At 40.3% G+C, this 22,625-nt stretch overlaps 1 protein-coding gene across 3 annotated transcripts in view; it reads right to left on the bottom strand.

The window, feature by feature from the left end:
• stox2b (storkhead box 2b) overlaps positions 1-22,625 on the bottom strand; it is a 49,806-nt gene that overhangs the window by 20,921 nt on the left and 6,260 nt on the right. Inside the window, exons 1-3 of one of the 3 annotated variants that reach the window (XM_082552694.1) lie at positions 12,033-12,294; positions 11,103-11,152; positions 5,345-5,497 (exon numbers count right to left, since the gene is read on the bottom strand). In XM_082552694.1, coding sequence (XP_082408820.1) covers positions 5,345-5,477 — 133 coding nt within the window. In that variant the 5' untranslated portion in view covers positions 5,478-5,497; positions 11,103-11,152; positions 12,033-12,294. Of the gene's footprint in view, positions 1-5,344; positions 5,498-11,102; positions 11,153-12,032; positions 12,295-22,625 lie in introns of those variants that run through there. The other 2 variants (XM_082552693.1, XM_082552692.1) reach the window with 2 other exon arrangements.

Raw genomic sequence — 22,625 nt, 5'->3', positions numbered from 1 at the left:
ATGTTATGCTAACATAGCTGTGTCGCTAGCAATCACATAGCACATCATTTTATACCAGCTAGCCCAACTTCAGTAACCCTGCAAACGCCACTGCTGTTTAGTTTTCTGTCTTCATTTATGTTGGAAGTGGCAGCAGAGCTGTACGTTTGAATTTTCTCAGAAATCTCTCAGTCAGAACATGCTACATCATGTTTAGGTGGAAGCTAGCGAGCTAACTTCCTGCTAACTTCTAACTCCGTTAAATTTAATAAATTCTGTCTTCATGGTTGCCTGGATGTTAAACTTAATTGTTACACCTGGTAAAGCAGCAACGCTGATCATTTTATTAAAGATGAAAGAATTTAGACAGTTTTTAACTCTCAGTGATGCTGCAGTGTACGTTTGACTTTGGGACCTGACGTAAACGGAGTTTAGGACCCAGATTACTCAGTGAGGCTCTTGACTACAGTAGCCGTGACGCTCCGACAATCCATCAAGCGGTGCGACTTCGTAGCAACCAAAGTCGCACTAAAACATTTTTTGACAGATTTTTGAGCGCCGTGTAGCACATAAAATCGGTTTAAGAAAATTAAAGGATTGTAAGTGTGCCTTATAGTGGGGAAAATACGTTATACAGAAGAAAAGAATATATTGTGATATATATCGTTACTGCATGTGCTTCAAATTATACCGCTATATGGATTTTAGGCCATATCGCCCAGCCCTATTTTCCAGCCTCTATAGTGTTTAAACACATATTTTTAATAGTTATCAGTCTGGTTTTCAAATTTTTTCTAGAACTGCCGACCAAAGCAAAAAAAATGTCACGACACATTAACAATCTGTGTCCCATCTGCAAGGATCCTGTGTCCATCTGTGTGGCCTGGTCCAAAATGCTGGAAACCACTGCTTTAAACCAATCAAGAATAGCCAAGGAGACATCTTGTTGATACATTTGATTAACATCAATGATGAAAACTGGCTTGAGATGATGAGAAAAGTTATCCCATATCTGGAAATACTTTTGTTACAACAGTTGAAATGAGTAATAATAACAATGATAATAATTATATCACAAGAAAAAACTATTTGAACCAGAAAGCTCACGTGGTCACAAAATGTGACCCTGGTACCACTGCCACTTGGATGACCCATTTTAGTGGGTGCCCTAAAACCAATAAAGCAACAGAATTTATGAGACATTGGTCGGCCACATTACCTCTATTGGGCTGTGCTATAAAGGGTTTATTCTGCTGTTAAACTTTTTCCTTACCCGCCCAATTTTCACAATCCAGATTATCTTGTATCTATCCTGAAATCATTCCATACTGTGATGGATGCAACATTGCTGAAGCCTTACTGATATGTACTGGTCTTGTCCCAGTCTCGGTCAGTTCTGGACAGAGGTTTTTCACTCCCTGTTTAAGATTCTCAATGTGAGCCTACCACCTAATCTCCTAATGGCTCTCTTTGGAGTGGATGAAGTGTCTCTGCTGGCCTTTAAGACAGGCGCTATTGTTCTGTTCCTTGTTTGCCAGGAGGGCAGTTCTAATGGAAGCTGCCCCTCCCACTCAGAAAACAGTGGTCATATGACCTCACGTCTTGTTTAAAACTGCAAAAAATAAGACATGCACTTCAACACTCTACCAGGAAATTTCAAAACATACCAGGTCCTTTCTTTAAAGCATTTCAAGATGTATCTGAATTTTTCAGCAGCATTTTGCCTGTTTGCAGCTCCCTCATGTCAGGTGTGGAGAAACAGTGTGCAGATTTAGTGTGCAGTCACAACACATTAAATGTTGCTAATTCAAACTGGTTATTAGGACTGTGAAAATGTGGGAATAACAAAGTCTGATGTCTTCATGCATGCTCAATCATCCGGATAAGGAAAGCCCAAAAAGTTGATTCTGTGCATCCGGACGTTTTCAATGGGAGAAATGTTTCGTCACTCATCCAAGTGACATTTCTTTAGTCTCTCTGGTGAGTGAAAAAGCTACGTCCAGATGAACAGCATCAACTTTCTGGAATAAAGCCTGATGGATTTATTGACTTGTTTATGCTCTGCCCAGCTCTGCTGGTGTTGTATTTCTGGTATTCCAAATGTGTGTTGTCAACAGGAAAAGTACTTTCTAGCAGACAAGATTCGCAGTACACACTCGTAACATGGTTGAGATGTTTTTTTCCTTTTCTTCTGTAGTTTTTACATTTTCATTTATCCAGTCTTATAAATGCTGATGCTGAGATTTCCCCAAATGTCTAATATCAACCAATTATACTGGCCAGCTGATAAATTGCTGGGGCTCTAATAAAAACATGTCACTATAGGAATATATATTGACTATATTATCTAATTTGATCTAAAATGTTTCAAACAAATTGCCTATAATAATAATGTTAAAGAGACTAGAAATAACGAATAAATAATAAAGCAACAGCAATTTTCTCACTGTAATTGTTGCATGTGCAACACAGCAGAAGGATGAGGATGTGTAGACCTCATGTGTTGGGTCTGTGTTACCACAGGCCCCGCTAGTTTAGAGACTTATTCCTCATGAAGAACACAAGACAAAACAGAACATCTTCAACCGCTCTTTAACTCGCTAACGAGGGAAGCCTTGGTCAGAACCAGGCGGTGGAGCTTAATGCTCATCACCTGTCTCTAGCCCAAAGCTAGAGACAGGTGATGAGCAGCTTCTAGCTTCTAGCTTCTGCTTCTCTAGCAGCTTCCTCGCAGCTATTTATTGACATAACAGTTACAATACACATCACAGCACAAGCACCTCCCACCGCAAACCCCCCCCAATGGTTCTAAGACAAGGCACTATGTGTGTGTGTCCTCCTGCTCACCAAAAGGGTCATAAAAGCAGGAAGCTTACAACACAAGAAACAGATCTTTCAGATAGGATGTATCTACAATCAGTGTTGGGGAGTAACGGAATACATGTACCGCCGTTACGTATTTAAAATACAAAATATGAGTAACTGTATTCCGTTACAGTTACCGTTTAAAAAGGTGGTATTCAGAATACAGTTACTTTGTTGAAATAAATGGATTACACTGCGGTACTTTCCTGTTTCATTTTGTCGCGGGTCAGGACTGTTTGGGTTTGTTTGACAGCTACGTTCTGTTGTTCCAGGCGGCAGCTTGCAGTTGCCATGGTTACAGGGTGACGCTCTCGCTCTGCGTGTTTCCTGGGTGAGAGAGCGCCTTTTTGTTGTTGTGCTAAGCTAACAGGCAGAATGCTACAAGCATAGCTCTAAAGAATGTAGCATCATGGGCAGTGTAGTCCGTGCTGCAGGGAGAATGCACTGCCATACACGTTATGTGTCTGTGAGCGAGGGAGGGAGAAAAAGGGGAGTGGAAAGGTACGAGTTGTCATCGAGGAAAAACGGGAGCTGGAAGCATGTAAATATAATAATAACCACTGCAGCCAAGAAGAGAGCCTGACGAGCCCAGTTGTAAGTAAGCTATTAAGACTCGACTGTACACCGTGTTCCTGTTTTCCTCCGAAAACAATAAGTTCCGTTGGAGCAGCCTTTCAACGCCTCTCTCTGTCTCTTGCTAGCAAAGTTGACCCACACAACAAAGTAAAGCTATTTTTCGGCTACGAGCCGACAGGGACCCCGCCGTATTAGTCAGAGGTCCCTTTACTACAGTTCGGAGTCGCGGACCTTCAGTAACAGTAATAAATCACACAGCAATAGTACATTCACGTTGTTGTAAAAAGCACGATAATATATTAAGTAATCCAAAGTATTCAGAATACGTTACTCTCATTGAGTAACGTAACGGAATACGTTACAGAATACATTTTAGGGCATGTAATCTGTATTCTGTAATGGAATACATTTTAAAAGTAACCTTCCCAACACTGTCTACAATAAAACCTCCCCAGCACAGAGTGGCTGGAGAGGTGGTCAGAGACAAAGGAACATCTTTGATCGTATAGTTTGAACTAAGACTTTACAAATTTAAGAAACACAATGACAACATTCAACAATTTGACTTAACATTATGTACAGAGTCACAGGGACTATGCTGGCTGATGCGATCATTAAACCAGACATGGGAATGTGTGCAAATTTCCCACAAATTCTCAAGTTAATAAGTCAATAAATTTCTTGCATGGTAACTTTTCTGAATTACAAATGCTTACCATATTAAAAGCCAAAGGTAACATAAAGAAATACATAAGTAACGCTCCAAATAACTAAAATTCCATAACATGCCTTATGAAAAAAACTGAGGAGACAGTTACAAGACAAATAAACACTTTATGCCTCATTTTTAAAGACATAATGTAGATAAATCCGACATTTTCGACTGCTTAAGAAGCTGATTAAAGTAAGTGACTCTTGTTGCCACAACCCTGCTCATAAACAACACTTTCTGAGCTATACCAGGAGTGTAGAGACACAGCTGTGTCATACTTTACTACCACATCGAATCTCACTGTCCACCTCACTGAGACAATAGACAAATTTGGAGCGTATGATACAGTCAAGTCATTCTGTATGTGTGCACAAAGTGGTGACAGAAAAACACTGGAAAAAAGTGGAAGTGAGTATAACTGGGTTTCAGGTTACTGTTTTACACCTTAACTGGTTAGATTTTCTTACACGTTCCATTCAGGAAAAAAATGCAAATGGAAAATGCATATATTATCTTTTTATTTTGGATCTTTACATAATTTTATTTTGCCCACAGGAGCAAAATTATTTCACAAAAACTACCTGGGTCAAAATTATTAGCCCCCCTGATACTAACAGTATCAGTCATTTGTAGTAGTGTTCAACGAGTCTCACACACACATCTCCTGAGCAATCCCAGGTCACTTCTGTTTGGTGAATCTCTTGATCTTCAGTTCAACCAACAGATTTTCGTTGGGTTTCAACTCAGAGCTTTGTGTAGACCAGCAGATAACGTTTACTTTGGTTTTCTGAAGGTAGTTCTTCACCATGAGCAAAGTGTGTTTTGGGTCATTGTCATGTCGGAGGTCAAAGTGATATAAAACTTGGGCAGTCTTTTTCTTTCCAGCTCGGGTCCTCTACCAGAGGCCTGAGAGCTCCAGGGTCCGGTATCTTAGCTGTTCCCAGGACTGCGCTCTTCTGGAAAGAGATCTCGGATTTTGTTCTTGGGATCTGCTGGAGGAGCCTCAAGCTCCCAGGTCTCTGGTAGAGGACCTGAGCTTGAAGGATAAGGACCGCCCCACAGGGGCAAGGGGAGATATATCACTGACACATTTACATTTTTAAAAGGTTAACTGATAACAGAGAAGGTGATAAGAAAGACAGTAACTTGAACCTGTAACTGTGATTGAGTAGACAAGAGTTTACACACAGTGCTGACTGAGGCTGGTGTTACCTGGAAAACATGTCTGCAGGTGTTCAGTTAAGGCCTCCTGAGTGACAGGCTTATGGGCAGAGTTCATAGCAGAGATAGCCAATAACAAAACCTCTCCCAAAGGGATGAACTGTGATTGGCTGATGGGGGACATACTGATCGGTGACACATCACCTGTGAAAAGACAGAAAACGGTTAAGTGACAAGTTTCCTAAACTGCACAATACAAAACAAAACACATCTTAGAAATATATCAAATAAAAAGTCATGTGTCTGCCAGCTCTTCAGGCTTTCTGAAGTCCTGTGAAAATGTGTCTTTAGGCACTACATTACCATCCTGTCACCAAAACAGATCATTTATTCCAATGTTTTAGTTGAATCTGTGAAGTATCACCAAAGATAACACATTTTGAGAAGTATTTTTACACCATCAGGTGAATCCCAAGGAGCTATTAGCCAAAAACTTGAGGTGTCCTTAAAATGTGTGAGGTGTCTCTTTTAAACATTTGAGGAAGCTGGACAACCGGAGGCCAAAACAAAAAAGATTAAGCAGCAAGCATAAAATCTACCTACAGCAGAAGAGTACCTCAAAGTCATGTCATTAAGAAATAAGAAAAATCCAGCAAAAACCTGAAACAGAAACAGAGAGATTTATCTGCCCCTTCAGTTGATCCATTTGCTGTTGACCAAAACTTTGTCAGAAATGGTTTCAGCGGATCAGCAGCTACCAAGAAGCCATTCTTAAAGAAGGGAAACAAGGAGAAAGGCTGAGGGGTTCCAAAATATCCGATTGTTAAGTGATGACTATGAATCCTGCTTCCAAGTCCAAACTACTCTGTTTATTAAGGCTGTTGTGTTTTTAACATGTTTTAATGCTTTGTATCTTCTTCCATTTAAACTAAACAAGCCACTAAAAAAAGTCAGTGATCACTGTCGGCCTCTTTTTCTTTTATTACCACTGTTCATAGGCGGTATGTTTGTAGGTATGTTTTAAAGCTCAGTTTTTAAAACATTACAATGTAACTATGACATTTGCAGAATACTGAAAGGTAAGTAGGACCAGAGTCTAATCTGATTAATGGTCTTTCCATGGATTTGTCAGATAATTAGGACGTTTAACAGAACAGAATACATAAACTGTAGATACTAGGGGTGCAACGATACTCGTATCGATATTGAACCGTTCGATACAGTGCTTTCGGTTCGGTACGCATATGTATCGAACAATACAAAAATTTTTTAATTTATTTTATCAACTTTCCTTCTGACGATGCTGTCTGTGTTGAGCGCTCAGTGGATCTGCGCTCGACAGTGCAGCCTAGGCGGAGTAGTCGAACGCAGATTCACTGAGCGCAGGGCAAGCTAGCCAGACAGAAGCTAAGCTCGTTGCAACATGGCAAACTGAACCTCCCCCACCCTCATTCAGATCTGGCCTTTGGAACTATTTTGGTCTTCATGTGACGTATGACCCTGAAGGTAAGCGCGTCATGGACTAAAGTAAAACAGTATGTCAGATGTGCCACGCAATGCTCAATTACATGGGTGGGAGCTAGTGCGTTAGCGCAGTTAGCTCGTTAACGTGTTGACGCCGTCCAGCCCCATGCACGGGGCGATCCGCGGTAGCTCTTTAACGGAGATTTGCCGTGTTGTGGCGTTAACGTCATTTCAGATTAACGCTGACAGCACTAGTGGGAACACAACTAATATGACTGCACATTTACTCCGACATCATCCTAGTGCAAAGACAAGTGGAGGCAGACAAAAACAACAAGCACGCATGCTACAAACTTTACCCGAGTGATTTAGACAGCTGTTAGCACAGGATTCTCCTTATGGGGACCTGATATGTTTAATATGCTGCTGAGAATATAGCCCAGAAGAAGCGTATAGTAGAGCTTTTATTTTAAAATCTTTTCCAAAGATGAGGGATTTCTCCATCAGATAGATTTATTTTTTTTATTAATTTGTTGTTTCACCAACATTAAATTTAAAGACTGTACTTTTGAGTTAAAATATATATGGTAAATGGAAGGTTGCCGGTTCGAGCCCCGGTTTGGACAGTCTCGGTCGTTGTGTCCTTGGGCAAGACACTTCACCTGTTGCCTACTGGTGGTGGTCAGAGGTCCCGGGGGCGCCAGTGTCCGGCAGCCTCGCCTCTGTCAGTGCGCCCCAGGGTGGCTGTGGCTACAATGTAGCTGCCATCACCAGTGTGTGAATGGGTGGATGACTGGATGTGTAAAGTGCTTTGGGGTCCTTAGGGACTAGTAAAGCCATATACAAATACAGGCCATTTACCAAAATATATATTTATAATTTTAATAAATGACAAATTAATTTTTTAATACATTTTAATACATTTTTTTTGTATCAAAAAAATATCGAACCATGACACCAAAGTATCAAACCAAACCGAACAGAACCGTGAATTTTGCGTATCATTGCACCCCTAGTACTTAGATCTAACTACTCAAGGAACGTCTGGATGTGTGTTCCTGCTGAGAGTTTGAGCACTAGTAGTCTTTGTCCACAGCAGAATTCTCACAAAAATTAAAAGGGATTTTTAAAAAAAAGATACCATAATCAACATTAGAATAACATACAGGGTATCCTTGTCCAAGGATATTTTGACATGTAGACGGGAGCAGCTAGGAATCGATTACCTGGCTCTGCCTCCTGAGCAGTTAACATTTAGCAGTTAGCTATTCAAGTTGTCTTACATAGTTCAAAAATAATACACTAGGATAATTATTCACTCAGGTAGTGCAAATAAACAAATGAAAATAACTTTTAGGTTATTAAATCACTACAGAGGTACTGTAGTGATCTTCAAATCTACAATTTGAGTGACAACAAAATGCTTAATTCACAGGGTTTATCGATCAGGTCCAGGTCAGGACTCAGTGCAGAGAAGTCCATTTTTTTCCACACCAAACTCATATCCATGTCTATATGGCCCTTGCCATATAGACATTTCATGTTGGAACAGGAAAGGGATTTCCCCAAACTGTTTCCACAAAGTTGGGAGCATGAAATTATCCAAAATGTCTTGGTATGCCAAAGCATTAAGAGTTCTTTCACTAACTAAGAACTATAGAGACTGAGCTCAAGCTTTAAAAACAACTCCACATCATAACTGCCCTCCACCAAACGTAACATTTGACACAATGCAGTCAGACAAGTACTGGTAACTCCACACTTGTCCTGTGGTGACATGCTTTACACCACTGCATCCAATGCTTTGCACTGTGCATGGCGATGGAGCTGCTTGGCCATAGAAACCTATTCCATGGAGTCCTACGCACTGTTTGAAGGTGTGTAGCAATTTGACTCTGCAGAAAGTTGGCGACCTCTGCACACTATGCCCCACAACATCCACCGACTCCTCTCTGGGATTTTACGTGGCATACCACTTGGTGACCTGAGTTGGTGTCAGTTCCAACTGCTTTCACTTTGTTATAATACTACTAACTCTTGACTCTGGAATATTCAGTAATGAGGAAATGTCAAGATTGGAGATGTTTTTAATAATTAAATCTTGTTGAAACAGGAACTTTACTGACCTGACGCACATACACTCTTTCTTGTAGATATGAACACAAAGCAAAGAGAAAAAACAGCACAAAGAGACTTAACTGCCACATTGGTCTGCTTTAGAAACATGAACAGGTAGAAAGGGAGACTGCATCCATTTGTTACCTGTTTAGGGTCTAGCTGCTGGGCTGGGGTCAGTGCTCACCCTGCTTTAACATCACTCTGGTTTCTTGGCTAGCTTTGTGTCAGCATGCTGTGTGCACAGACGCTTGCAAACAGCTGAAGTTGTCTGTTTCTGTCCTGGATACCGTTCCCACTTTTCCTTTACACTGTTGTCCTTATGTGCAAAAAAATTTAAGTACTGTCCATATCTCTACAAGAACCACTTCTTCCCAGCCCTAACCACCAACCTTTCAATTAGAAGAAGCCTTGATCTACCTCCTGAACAGAGTCCACATGTTTTAAGAAGGTGCACCTCAATCATTTATTTTCAATCTTCTGCTTTTGGCAAATATTCTACCTTAAAAATGTGTCTTTTGTCTCTGGAGCAGCTAACATGATGGTAAATGTGTTTCTCTACTGCTGGCTGGTTAAAACACAAGATAGCACTGTGGAGCAGAGGTGTGGACTCGAGTCACATGACTTGGACTCGAGTCAGACTCGAGTCATTAATTTTATGACTTTAGACTTGACTTGAAAAAATGTTCTAAGACTTGTGACTTGACTTGGACTTTTACACCAATGACTTGGGACTTGAATTGGACTTGAACCGGTTTACTTGAAAAGACTTGATATTTTACCCCAAATATAAAATTTAACATGCATATTATATAGAGATTGAAAATGTGACGTCATTCACGGGTAGAACCGCAAAGGATTCTGGGAACTCATGGCAAGCGGTACTAGCGCACGCAGGCTTTCAATTAAAATCAGTTATACAGCGATAAAAAGAAACACAAAAATGTCAAGAAGCTGTTGTATTATTAACTGCAATAGCCGGTCGCATGACAGCCACGGGAAGCCGACGGGTAAAGAGATCGGTTGTTATCGGATTACGTCGTTGAAGAGAAATTGTTCAGCCATGTTTCCGAAGTAACAAAGAAGCGACTGGATTGCAGCCATTCAAAGATCAAATATAACGTCCCAGAACACTCCAGCTCACAGGTTAGTCTGCTCCAAGCATTTACACGAAGGTCAGTGTTTTTTAGTACTTAATACGTCATTTTCATTACATAATTGGTGATATAGGTTACAAGCAAGTCTGGCGCTGAACAGAAATTGTGGCGCTATGCTCCTTTGTTTATTGTGCATAAATAGTGAATTGTCCTGACACAATATTGCGTTTCGCTTCTGTTATTATGGTACATTGACAAAAACATACTTTTATTCACAGGATAAAACAGGGTTTTTGTATCACTAATTGCCCAGTACGATTACAGCATACAATATTATTGTCACTGCCACATTTCTGTGATGCTACTAGAAATTATTTCCACTACTAATTAATTACCCTTGAGCTCAAAGGTCCTATTAATAAACGGTTAAGGAATGTGTATTTATGAGGACGATTTGTGAGACTGGTAAACTTATGATACGTACGATGGTCTTTCGTTCTACACGGTGCATTTCAAGGTCCTGCACCCATCCGTCGGTAAACTGTACCTGGGCTTGTTGCAGTGACCGGAAGTTACTAAACTTCATGAGTGTATGCACTCACTCCAAGAACCGTATGATTATAAATATGCATATAAATATGCTACGATGAGATAGCTGACTTCATCTAACTAGCAAATGTTGTCCAGGCTACGTTGGTGATACAGTTTTTTTTAATGTGTATGATATTTTTGTCATGCGATTTTAAAGCCGGTCCTACAACCGCATCCAAGAACAACATGCAGCTTATCTCAGAACTGTCGGTGAAAATTATTCTTGGAGCTAGGTTTAATTGAGCTGCATTTTAAAGAGGTGCAATTTCACAATTTGTGTATATTTTCTAAGTTCACTATTTTGTATGTGTTGAGAAAAACACAGATTTTAAAATTACATGGTCTAATATTTACATTTAGCATAACTGCAACATTATTTTTTCGTTTTTTTTTTTTAAAGACTCGAAAGGACTTGAAATTCAAAATTTCAGACTTGTGACTTGACTCGGACTTTTACACCAGTGACTTGAGACTCGACTCTGACTTGCCTGACATTACTTGAGACTTGACTTGAGACTTGAGGATAAAGACTTGAGACTTACTTGAGACTTGCAAAACAATGACTTGGTCCCACCTCTGCTGTGGAGTGTCGCTTTAACAAATAAAATAAAAATAACAATCCAATTAGATCACTACTATGCAGTTCTAGTAATTCTACTAGTTCTTTTTATGAGTACTTCTTCAGGTAGTAGTGTTTATGTGCTTGTGGTAGTTTAACAATTTACACAACTCCTATCAGCACTCCTATCACTAATACTGTTTTCTCCCATGACTACTATTGTATTTTCCAGAAGAATGAAAATGATTAGCATAGCCGATAACTAGTTTTAGCCAGATCACAATCTATTAAAAGAAATACATCATTAATTTTGAGTAAAAGCATCAGCCTTCCCTAACTGTGCATCTGTAGTTTTTGGTCCAGTCTGGGCAATAAAAATCACTGGTAAAGATTAGCCATTTTGAAGTAGCTGCTGTTAGCTTACAGCGCTTCTCTCTTCTTGCTACTACAACTTTCTAATAGCAGACAGGTAGGGAGACAGAGCTAATCAGTAAAATCAGAGGACAAATCATATACAGGAGACATCTTCAGAGAAAAACCAGGATGCTAAAAAAGAGATCAACGAGCAGCTGCATGAAGCAGTGTAGCTGGTAAGAAAAGAGACAGTAGTACAGAGCAAATTACTGAACACTGATTGTTTACTGCCACCACAGTCAGAGACACGTACAATCAGCCAGCCTCCTTTGTCCACAGTACTAAACCACACCCCCTCCACTTCTAATGCTCTTTATAAACCTCCATTATCCTTCTTGCAGCATGTATGCCTTATTCCTTATCCCTGTAATCTTGTCCCATCTAATTATTCTATAACATTAAACCATGCTATAATGATAAGGTAGCAAGTTGTGAAGAGGCCAGTGATAAAAATAGGGGGAGAAAAAACCAAACAGATAAAGTAAAGGGAGATTCATACCTTAGCTGATATTATCCACTTCCTTCTGAAAATTTAAATCCAGTTGGAAAGCTGCGGCCTATGGCTTCTAACGTTAACGCAAATCTCTCCCCTTGCTGCCTCACACAGCAGTTCATCCTGCTTTTACCTCCAAACACACACACACTGCTCCTCCCCCTCTCCTCTCTTATTACACAGGCATCATGCTCCTCTATTCTACTCACACAGGCACAGCCCCGCCCCCACTCTTCACACACAGTGTTCAGTCAAAGGCTACCCACAATCCTCTGCACCACACAAAGACAAGGGGGTGTGACCAATCACACACTGCCTCACTCTGCACCAGTGTTATTTAGCCCTTCCGTCACTGCATGCATGCTGACATTCCAGTTGTGGGCGGGCTACTGAGAAGGTTGCCATGACAACGTATCCCAAGTTGCTCTTTGTTGCTAATACTTTGCAGTAGACATTTGTTGCTATAGAAGTGCAGACATAGAAGTCTGCTCTGCTCTATGTGTGTGTGTGTGTGTGTGTGTGTGTGTGTGTGTGTGTGTGTGTGTGTGTGTGTCCTACATCAATCCTTAGTGTCCTAACTGGGTCACACCAGAACCCAGCTGCAGTGCTGCAGCACTGACACACACGCACACATACAATTACAATTATTCACTCAGAGTCAACTCTGAATAAACTACAGAATAACTGCTTGCACATACACCGAAGATTTCAAAGTAAATATGTTAAACATTCTCTAAGAATGATCGTCACATCTGGTAAATTCAAAGTAGCCTACACTACAAGTATGAGACTAATATGATGATACCAATTCTCTACCATGATTTTGGCTTCCCACAATTAAATGAACATATTAAGAAACACTGAAAATGCATGCTCCTCAACAGAATACAACGCAGATGAATATTAGGCGCTCCATCACTGCCTGCACGGGGGATGCATGTCAATCCCAGTTCCTGCATGTTGCAATGTGAAGTTTGCTGGACTTGTCTGGACCAGTAACACCGCATTAAGACATACGAGAAAACTGAAATATCTAGCACAGCAGAAAAGCTTGGAAAATCAGCCATTGTTTGGAAATACTTTGGATTCAGCAGAAGTGATGCGAGTAGAAATGATATGCAGAGTGTTGTGGAGCCATGTGTGCACCGCCTGAAACTTACTCCACCACCAACATATGATGCCAAGAAAATCAATGCAGTTGCTAACATAAAAGCAAGCATACAACACTTCTGTGCATCCATCCAGCTGGCGCAATGAAATCACCAACCAATCGCATTCCATTGACCATTCCGATGTGTGTAAATGTTGATTACATATTTTGTGGGTGGAGCCTAATTGGTGACAGAAAGTTACAGCTGTTGCTACCAGTGTCATCACTTAACGCTGATGACACCGGCTAGGTTTAAAACTAGGTTTGTTTCGTCCAGATACTTACCGGTGCCCTCTGATAAACTAAGTTTTAGTAATGGGAAGATGTTTCCTGACCTGTACTCACTGTCGGTTCAGTGGATCAAAGGTCCAACTGGCCTAGGTTACAGGGGCCCGACATATTTGTGTGCCTTGTTAAAAAGAAACGGAAAAGAAAAAGGAAAAATTTGCGGCTTGCAAATCTTTAGATGCCTACAAACTTTGTCCTATGCAGTCACTGTCCTCGGGATTCCCATAAACTTGTTCCGCATTCACCTAGGGACCATTTTTGGCCCGAGGACAACACAAGGGACATCGAATACTGACATGTGTCAGCTGAGTTTTGTGTGCTGCAGCTGCTGAGCCAGAGGCATGGACATAAAACAGAGCTGTACAAGACGTAGGCCTAATCAAGTTTAGGTGGAGTTTATTTTCATTGTGCTGGGTACGAGTTTCTATACAGCTGGGTGGGTGCTATGATGTTACTGATGTTGAACTTTATTTTATTCATAAGGTTAGTTAGTAGAGTTGCCGAAAAAAACAGAATCGTCACGTATTCAGAGAAAATATTACGCGTTTCTTATTGAGGTGAAAAGGAGAACAGTTTGTCCCGGACTTCAGCTACAATGAAAAAGACACAAAGCTGGAGTTACTCTGTGTTTATGCTGCACAGCTGCCTCTTCTTCTCTCATTCTCCCCCCTCTCTCTCCTGTTGCTACTTCAATCATGAAACTGATCAATGATCAGCTGATCGTCTCTCTTGTTTATTTATCGCCCACTTTGCGCCAGAAAGAAGAAACCAGCAGATGTCGCGCTAAACAACAGCAGCACGTTTAAGCTTGATCAGCTGTTGTTAGAATTTATTTAATATTAATTTCTAGTATCAGCTGATGTTTGCTGGAGCCACAGCTGTAAAGCTGCTGGTCATGATATCGGTTTGGATATGTGGTGAGAGGGAAACATGAAGATGAAACCAGGAGACGTCCTTACTGAATCATCAGAGCTGAACAGGTGATGGAGAAACAGGTTTACCTTTTAGGTGACATGAATGAGTTGAAGGGAAGTTATGAACTGTTTCTGAGAGACAAATAACACCAGGATCCTTTTCTAAGCAGCTGACAGCTGGTAACTGTGCAGGGGCGGGTCTAGCAAAGTGTTGCCAGGGGGCCAGGTAGGCATTAACAGGGAGAGGAGGGGGGCACAAAGAAATACTTTTCTTTCTTATTCTCATTCAAAATGTCTCGCTTTTAAAAAATAATTATCTGAATCTTACAACAAACGATTGATAGATTGATGCATATATACCATCAGAACAGTGTACATCACTGTCACAACAGTGTTTATTTGCATTCAAAGGCTTTATGATTTTTCCTATAATGGCGGCCGGTCTCTAGTCAAAACGCCCGGGCCGATTTTTTGTCCCAGTCCAGCCCTGTATGCAGCTCATCTGCAGCCTGATGTTACCTGCATCTTCCTATTCAGAAGGCAGAATTTCCGAGTTCTGAGTGCAATCAAAGCACCACGACTGCAGTTTTTGTGTTGGATGTAAAAGGTGCACATGACGCTGTGACGTAGGCTAGAATCATGGCAGCAGTCAATGACGGTCCAGGCGTGGGATTTCTCTCGTGGAAATGTGCACATTATCTTTTCCTTTCTGTTGGTAGGTGGCACAGTGCACTGTGGCAAGTAAGCAAGCTAGAAGACTGGTAGTCTGGCTGGGTATCCAGTAGAGCTGGGCGATAGAACGATAACGATATGTATCGCGATATAACTTTTACTCGATAGAGAAATTAAGCTATCGCGATAGACCTCGCCGCTCTTGTCCTCTTAAAAAAAAAAAAAAAAAAAAGGTCAGCCAATCCAAACTAAGTAGCGCAGAGCCGAACCAATCACAGCCGCAGCGTCACGTCGCGTGACTTGTTACGTACAGCACAAGTGCCAAGCCGCACGTGTGTTTGTTTGGGAAGCAGCCAGCGCGTAATGGAGGAAATGAGTGTGCCGACTAGAAAAATCAACCGAGCGTGACCGAAGAGAAAACAGATGATGGTTCCAACGCCGGAGAGATTGTCGAACGGAAGAGCCATAGAAGTTCCGTAGTTTGAAGGTATTTCGGCTATTTCAAGTCTGACAAAAAACAGAGTAGCGTGCACTGTAAATTGTGCCGAAAGCAAGTCTGGAAATACAATAAACTGGTGCATGCGTCACACTGTGCGCCACGTTATTGTTTCGGTGAAATGAATTTCTACAATACTGTTAATTCTACTCTCTGCAGTGTTTAAATGCTTACATATACACACAGTTACTGTCCCTCCACACATACGACTCGGTTCTGCTTCTATGCCCCAGCTTTGTTTACTTTTTCCCACCGAGGCTTCTAGACTTCTGATTGGCCAACATTTCTGCACGGTTAGGAATCTAGCGCCACCTGCTGCTTTGGCGTGTTCATAGCAGCGTTTTCCTTCATTTCTGCCTTTATGTGTGGACGGGATTATTTTTTAAAATGAAAACGGAAAATCTCAGTTTTCAAAAATACCCGTGTACGTGTGGACGTAGCCTCAGTCTCTGACTGGAAGCGCTAATTCATCATTCGGCTTTTGTCAGACTAAAGTAACTGTTAAAACTGTTTGAAAAGCTCAGCTATACAACAAGGAGAGATTGAGAATTTCCTTTTAGTTCTCAGTTTATTTGATATTGACAAAAGTTAGTCAGTTTTGTCTGTTCTTCTGTAAAACAAACTAAGATTTATTTTTAGAATTAATATTTTGTTTCTAAGTGGAATTGACAGTTTAGTCTGTTTCGTTTGTTCTGTTTTGAAACTTAAACGCTTTAGCGGCTGCCTTTTGTGTAGTTTGCAATATTTGCCTTTATTTATCTGAAAAAGTCTCATGTTCCTTAAGTACATCTACCCTGTTGAACTTATTATGGGAAATAAATATTTAAATAAAAACAAGCTGCTGATTATTTCACATTTTACTTGTGAGCAACGGCACATTTAAATCTTACAAATATAGTTATTTGGCTTATATCGTGATAGATATCGTTATCGCCTGAAATGAAAAAAACATATCGTGATATGAAAAAATCTCATATCGCCCAGCTCTAGTATCCAGTTACAGAAGCAACACATTAACAAGAGAAGTCTGAGTAAAACCAAAGTTACTTTCCCTAGTAACTAGTTACTTTGAAAGTAACGAGTAACTTGAAGTAACTGAGTTACTTTTAATAGAAGTATAAAGCACCCCTCCAATAGCCAAACCCATCTGTTCTCCGATTGGATTGTTAAATTTGTGATTGACATGACATTGGCCAATCAGATGAAAGGAAGAAAAAGACGGTCAAAATTCGTACTTGAAACTTGAGTGCAGAGTTTCACACGTATTTTTTGGCTAAGTACACACACAAATTCTTTTTACACATACAAAACTGATTTACAAGTACAAAATATTTATGACCACAATTTGAGCCCATAAACATACCGTTTGACTTGTGAATTTGACAAACGAATAAATAATATACACTGTGTGTGTGTTTCTGTGCAAGTATACCATCAACACTGACACATATACAAGAAAACAGCCTTTGAATAGCCACTGTAGTGACCACTACGCGTGAAAGCGTTAGACAAGAATGTTGCTTTTTCTGTCAAAATGTGGTCATTTGACAAAATGGTTATCAAATGCAAACACTGATTTGTGAATGTTTGACATTTTTATTGTGTATCCTAGCAAACATAGTATTAAAGTTAGTCAAAGAAAAAAATCAACCTCATTAACTTTTATCCAAAAAAATCTGTAGAATCAATTATACAGCAGCACTGGTTATATTTTCTTTGAACACATTTTGGCATTTTTCAAGCCAGTTTCTTTAAATGCTGGCGATGACAGTGTCTGCTTCATTAAACCTAAAGACAATGCTCTTACTACTGATCCCCAAAGCATAGTTTTAGGAGCTTTGTGGACTTTATGAACCATCTTTATCTGAAATAAAGAGATGACAACCTGTATGAGAGGAAACTTCTGCTGAAAAACACCAAATCAAAATCTTAAAGTGATCATGAATGTTTTATTTCATAATACAAGATGTTTGCAACAGTTTACTAATCAAATAATCAAGATTACTGGACCCTAATTAACCCCTAAAAAAACTCTGGTAACAGTGTGCAGGTTGTTATGTCTCATAATCACAAAAGGAGGGATTTCAGAGCTCAGACGTGTAAAACTTACTGCTGTACTAGTAAGTTTTACACTGTCTGAAGAGTTAGGGTGTTGTTGACAGGATGGTGCAGGATCCCAGGACAGCAGCAAGCGAGGACTTCAGCTTGCTTTCTTATTCTGTTCAACCTATAATCAAAATAAGTAGGGACAAGGACATATTATTAGGGATTAACTTTTTATTTCCACACTGGCTCTGTGTTGTATACATGAACAATGATGGAACAAAGACTGGATTTTCTGCAGCCTCCCCTGCTGCAGATACTCAGTCATCACATTGCAGCTCCAGGATCTGTTAGGCTTAGCTAAGTTCGTATTCAGTGCCATTACTTTGTGCCATCATCAAATGCTTGCGTTAAAACCGACTCATAGCATCTAAACATTTACATGCCATGTCTGCTAACATGCGGCTGTTGCTAAATTTATTTTATAGTGTTTACTGTGATAAAACAGCCACTGACAACACTATCTGGGCATTTGCTGTCAGTACAAGTTCAGAACTACATGACTGAGTTTGCTTTTCCCTATAATAAACCGCAGAAACCTGAAAACTTACCTGATATAAAGTAAGCACTGCAAAGACAAGAATTTCTCTGTCCAGTCAGTCCGTTTGATGGATTGCAACCATAAAAGCCTGTGGATGGCTCCAAAAGCCATCTCTGAAAATGGTCAACGCCACTTTTCCTCTGATTTCTGTTCTAACAGCCGTCTGTACAACAGGACAGTTCTTCCTTATTCTGACTATCGCTCCAGTTATACCTATTATGCCTATTTCCAGTGTCTCTCTGCACACACGTACAGAATGACGTAACCAAGAAAGCAGTCTGTCATATTATCACTCGTGTTTTAAGGCATTCAGTTTATAGGTTATCACCTTTTTAATACATAACAGTTTAAATACCTGTATTTGTTCCAGAATAATTATATTAATACAAACACAAACACACACATCATAATCATAATCATAATGGCCCCGCCCCTCCCTGAGCCTGGTTCTGCTGGAGGTTTCTTCCTGTTAAAAGGGAGTTTTTCCTTCCCACTGTCGCCAAAGTGCTGCTCATAGGGGGTCATATGATTGTTGGGTTTTTCTCTGTATCTATGAAGCGCCTTGAGGTGACTTTTGTTGTGATTTGGCGCTATATGAATAAAATTTAATTTAATTTAATTGAATTACGTTTTTCACACATTTGTGGAATTCATACCACATTTAATTTAAATATGTATCATTGTTATTGTATTTAAAACAGTTTTAATTTTAAATTTAGTTGTAATTTTAAATCAGTATTTAAATACAACTACTACTCAGTTTGAAATAAATGCAAACTATTATCTAGTAATCTCAGACATATAACAACTCTACATACAGTGACATTAAAACTATTGGACCACCTTCACAACACAAGTATTAAAAGATAACTGTATTTCATGAGCCAAAATGCTAAAACTTACATCTCTAGTGTACAAAAGTTCTCTTGTCCCTGAACAAAACAGCTGGTTATTTTTGTAGAGCTGTTTTGTAGAAGGTGTTTCAACTGCTCTTTTGGAGTCATGACATACACTATATTGCCAAGTATTCACTTATCTGCCTTTATGCCCATGTTGGCTCACCCTCTGCAGCTATAACAGCTTCAACTCTTCTGATAAGGTTTTAAACCAAGTTTAGGACTGTGTTTGAGTTTTTGACCATTCTTCCAGAAGTGCATTTGTGTCAGTCACTGACGTGGGATCAGAAGGCCTTGCTCACAGTCTCCACTCTAATTCATCCCAAAGCTGTTCTATCGAGTTAACGTCAATCCAGGACTCTGGTATGGAAGAACTTGATTGGTTTGGACAGTCCTGACCTGCACAAACTCAATCATCATGTCTTTATGGACCTCGCTTTATGCACTGGTGCGCAGTCATGCCGGAAAAGGAAGCAGAGAACAGTCAAAGGAGCTTGCAAAGAACTACGATGACCTGGATGACTGAGAACCTTCACAGACATGAAGCAGAGAACACATCTCCACGGCTCTAGAGTCCACTGGCGAGTAGGCAGAGGTTGACTGGTAGTTTGAGACAGAACTGGCTTTGTCCAGCTGTTTTGGGGGACATTCATCTCTTCCAGGTGCCAGTCAGTTCTTGGGCACCTGAGGCCCTGTCCTCAATGTGTACTGGGATTGCCAGCCTCTGGTGGAGTCACCTTACGCTTTGGGGCTCTTGCCCATTGGCCGTGGGGGCTCTTCCCGGGGCCTCCTTGGTTATTTGTGTTGCCTTGGGTCTTAAGTGCTTTTGTGAGGCTCCACTTAAACTATGCATATATAAAAATAAAAAAATGTAAATAAAATTGACTAACAAGAGGAGCCTATAGAGAGTTTATGGAGTTCCTCTTGGCAAAGGAAAACAAAGTGCTCTTCCTAGATGAGAAGCAAGTTCTAAAGATGCCAGTGGCAGATGCAATGATCCCATTATGTAACGTCTGAAACATCACACAAGCCAGTCTGAGTGCTCAGAGTAGAAATCTGCTATATGAATACCTGCCTATTAACCAGCTGCCAACATTTTAACTTTTACCATGTGACTGTTCTAAAGAGCTTGAAGTAGGTATGTTGCAAACCAACAGAGAAGGATAAAATACAGTAAGGTTTTGTGTATGTGTGTATAGAGTGTGTGTGTATAGAAGAGAAAGAACCAAAAATAGCCCTTGCCAGTGAAGGCTTAGGACTGCAGGGGCTGGCTCCCTAAACTAGGCCAGGGCCTTGGGTAACCTGATGGTTCCAAATTTAAGTTTGTAAAGAGAGGTTGCCAGATGTGAGAATTAAAATATGTGTCACAGATGAGATAGTAAGTAAAAATACCTTTTATATGCACAGAAACACAGGTGTGTGTGTCTGTTGTGAGGATAGCTAAGCAAAGACGAGATGGATCTAAAGTTGCATGGAAGCTGCATGAGAGGAGCTCCCATTACATCCGATTGTGTGTGTCTATATCTCTGTGTTCTGTGTATCTGTCAGGCTTCCAACAGAATGACAAAGCAAGTGTTCAAGTGTTAAAAAGGCACAACTCTAGCATGTATAACAGCAGCCTTTACATAAATTGTGAGGCTGAAACGAGGGAAGGAAGCAGAGAAAAACATCAGAGGCAAACATAAGTCCAAAAGTCCTGAATTACTCTTAATTTCTTTATACTTTGCAAGGGGAATGGGGCATAGATTCACTTTACTGAAACATCTGTAAATATATAGAAATACAGTTTAAGTATATAGGGCAAAAATCTATTCTGTTTTATTGATACAGCTCTAATTCACAGCAATAGTCGCCTTCTGTTCCATTCTCTGCCAGGATTATCCCACACTGCTTCAGTAATGTTGAGGTCCAGGTTCTGTCTGACAGGGTTTGTTTTTTGGTCCACTCTACATGGTGATGATGGACCAAAATCTCATGGCACACAGCAAAATCTCCAGTGTTAAATTAACACTGGAGAGTGTCTATATGGGTCCACACCTCTGAGTGTTAAATTAACACTTTTGGTAAATGGACTGGTTCTTATATAGCGCTTTTCCACTCTTCTGAGCACTCAAAGCGCTTTACACAACTTGTGCATTCACCCATTCACACCCATTCACACCCATTCGCACAAGCACAACTGACATTCACACACATTCATACTCCGATGAATGCATCGGAGAGCAATTTCGGGTTAGTATCTTGCCCAAGGATATTTGGCATGCAGACTAGGGGAAGCCGGGAATCGAACCACCAACCTTCCGATCAGTAGATGACCTGCTCTACCACCTGAGCTACAGCCACCCTTTTGACAGTGTTATATGTTTAAAAGTAACCTAGTCAGTTTTGAAGATTAACAAAGGCTAACACTGAGCAGTGCTGATTTTCTAACACTGGAATATTTCTAACATTTTGAGTTATTTTCTAGTGTTAGAAAATCAGCACTGCTCAGTGTTAGCCATTGTTAATCTTCAAAACTGACTAGGTTACTTTTAAACATATAACACTGTCAAAAGTGTTAATTTAACACTCAACAGTGTTGTATTTAACACTCAGAGGTGTGGACCCATATAGACACTCGATTTTGCTGTGCACTTTTCTGCAATCACTATTCTATTAATTTTGACATGATCCCTAATACCACTGACTGAAATGCCTCCACTGATTTTTACAGGGAGTGCAGAATTATTAGTCAAGTTGTATTTGTGAGGAATAATGTTATTATTGAACAACAACCATGTTCTCAATGAACCCAAAAAACTCATTAATATCAAAGCTGAATGTTTTTGGAAGTAGTTTTTAGTTTGTTTGTAGTTTGAGCTATTTTAGGGGGATATCTGTGTGTGCAGGTGACTATTACTGTGCATAATTATTAGGCAACTTAACAAAAAACAAATATATACCCATTTCAATGATTTATTTTTACCAGTGAAACCAATATAACATCTCCACATTCACAAATATACATTTCTGACATTCAAAAACAAAAACAAATCAGCGACCAATATAGCCACCTTTCTTTGCAAGGACACTCAAAAGCCTGCCATCCATGGATTCTGTCAGTGTTTTGATCTGTTCACCATCAACATTGCGTGCAGCAGCAACCACAGCCTCCCAGACACTGTTCAGAGAGGTGTACTGTTTTCCCTCCTTGTAAATCTCACATTTGATGATGGACCACAGGTTCTCAATGGGGTTCAGATCAGGTGAACAAGGAGGCCATGTCATTAGTTTTTCTTCTTTTATACCCTTTCTTGCCAGCCACGCTGTGGAGTACTTGGACGCGTGTGATGGAACATTGTCCTGCATGAAAATCATGTTTTTCTTGAAGGATGCAGACTTCTTCCTGTACCACTGCTTGAAGAAGGTGTCTTCCAGAAACTGGCAGTAGGACTGGGAGTTGAGCTTGACTCCATCCTCAACCCGAAAAGGCCCCACAAGCTCATCTTTGATGATACCAGCCCAAACCAGTACTCCACCTCCACCTTGCTGGCGTCTGA

This window comes from Aulonocara stuartgranti (genome assembly GCF_965226115.1).
Source record: "Aulonocara stuartgranti genome assembly, chromosome: 2".
In the NCBI taxonomy this organism is placed as follows: Eukaryota; Metazoa; Chordata; class Actinopteri; order Cichliformes; family Cichlidae; genus Aulonocara; species Aulonocara stuartgranti.
The sequence above is the reverse complement of the archived record's forward strand: the minus strand, read 5'-3'. Positions and strand labels throughout refer to the sequence as shown.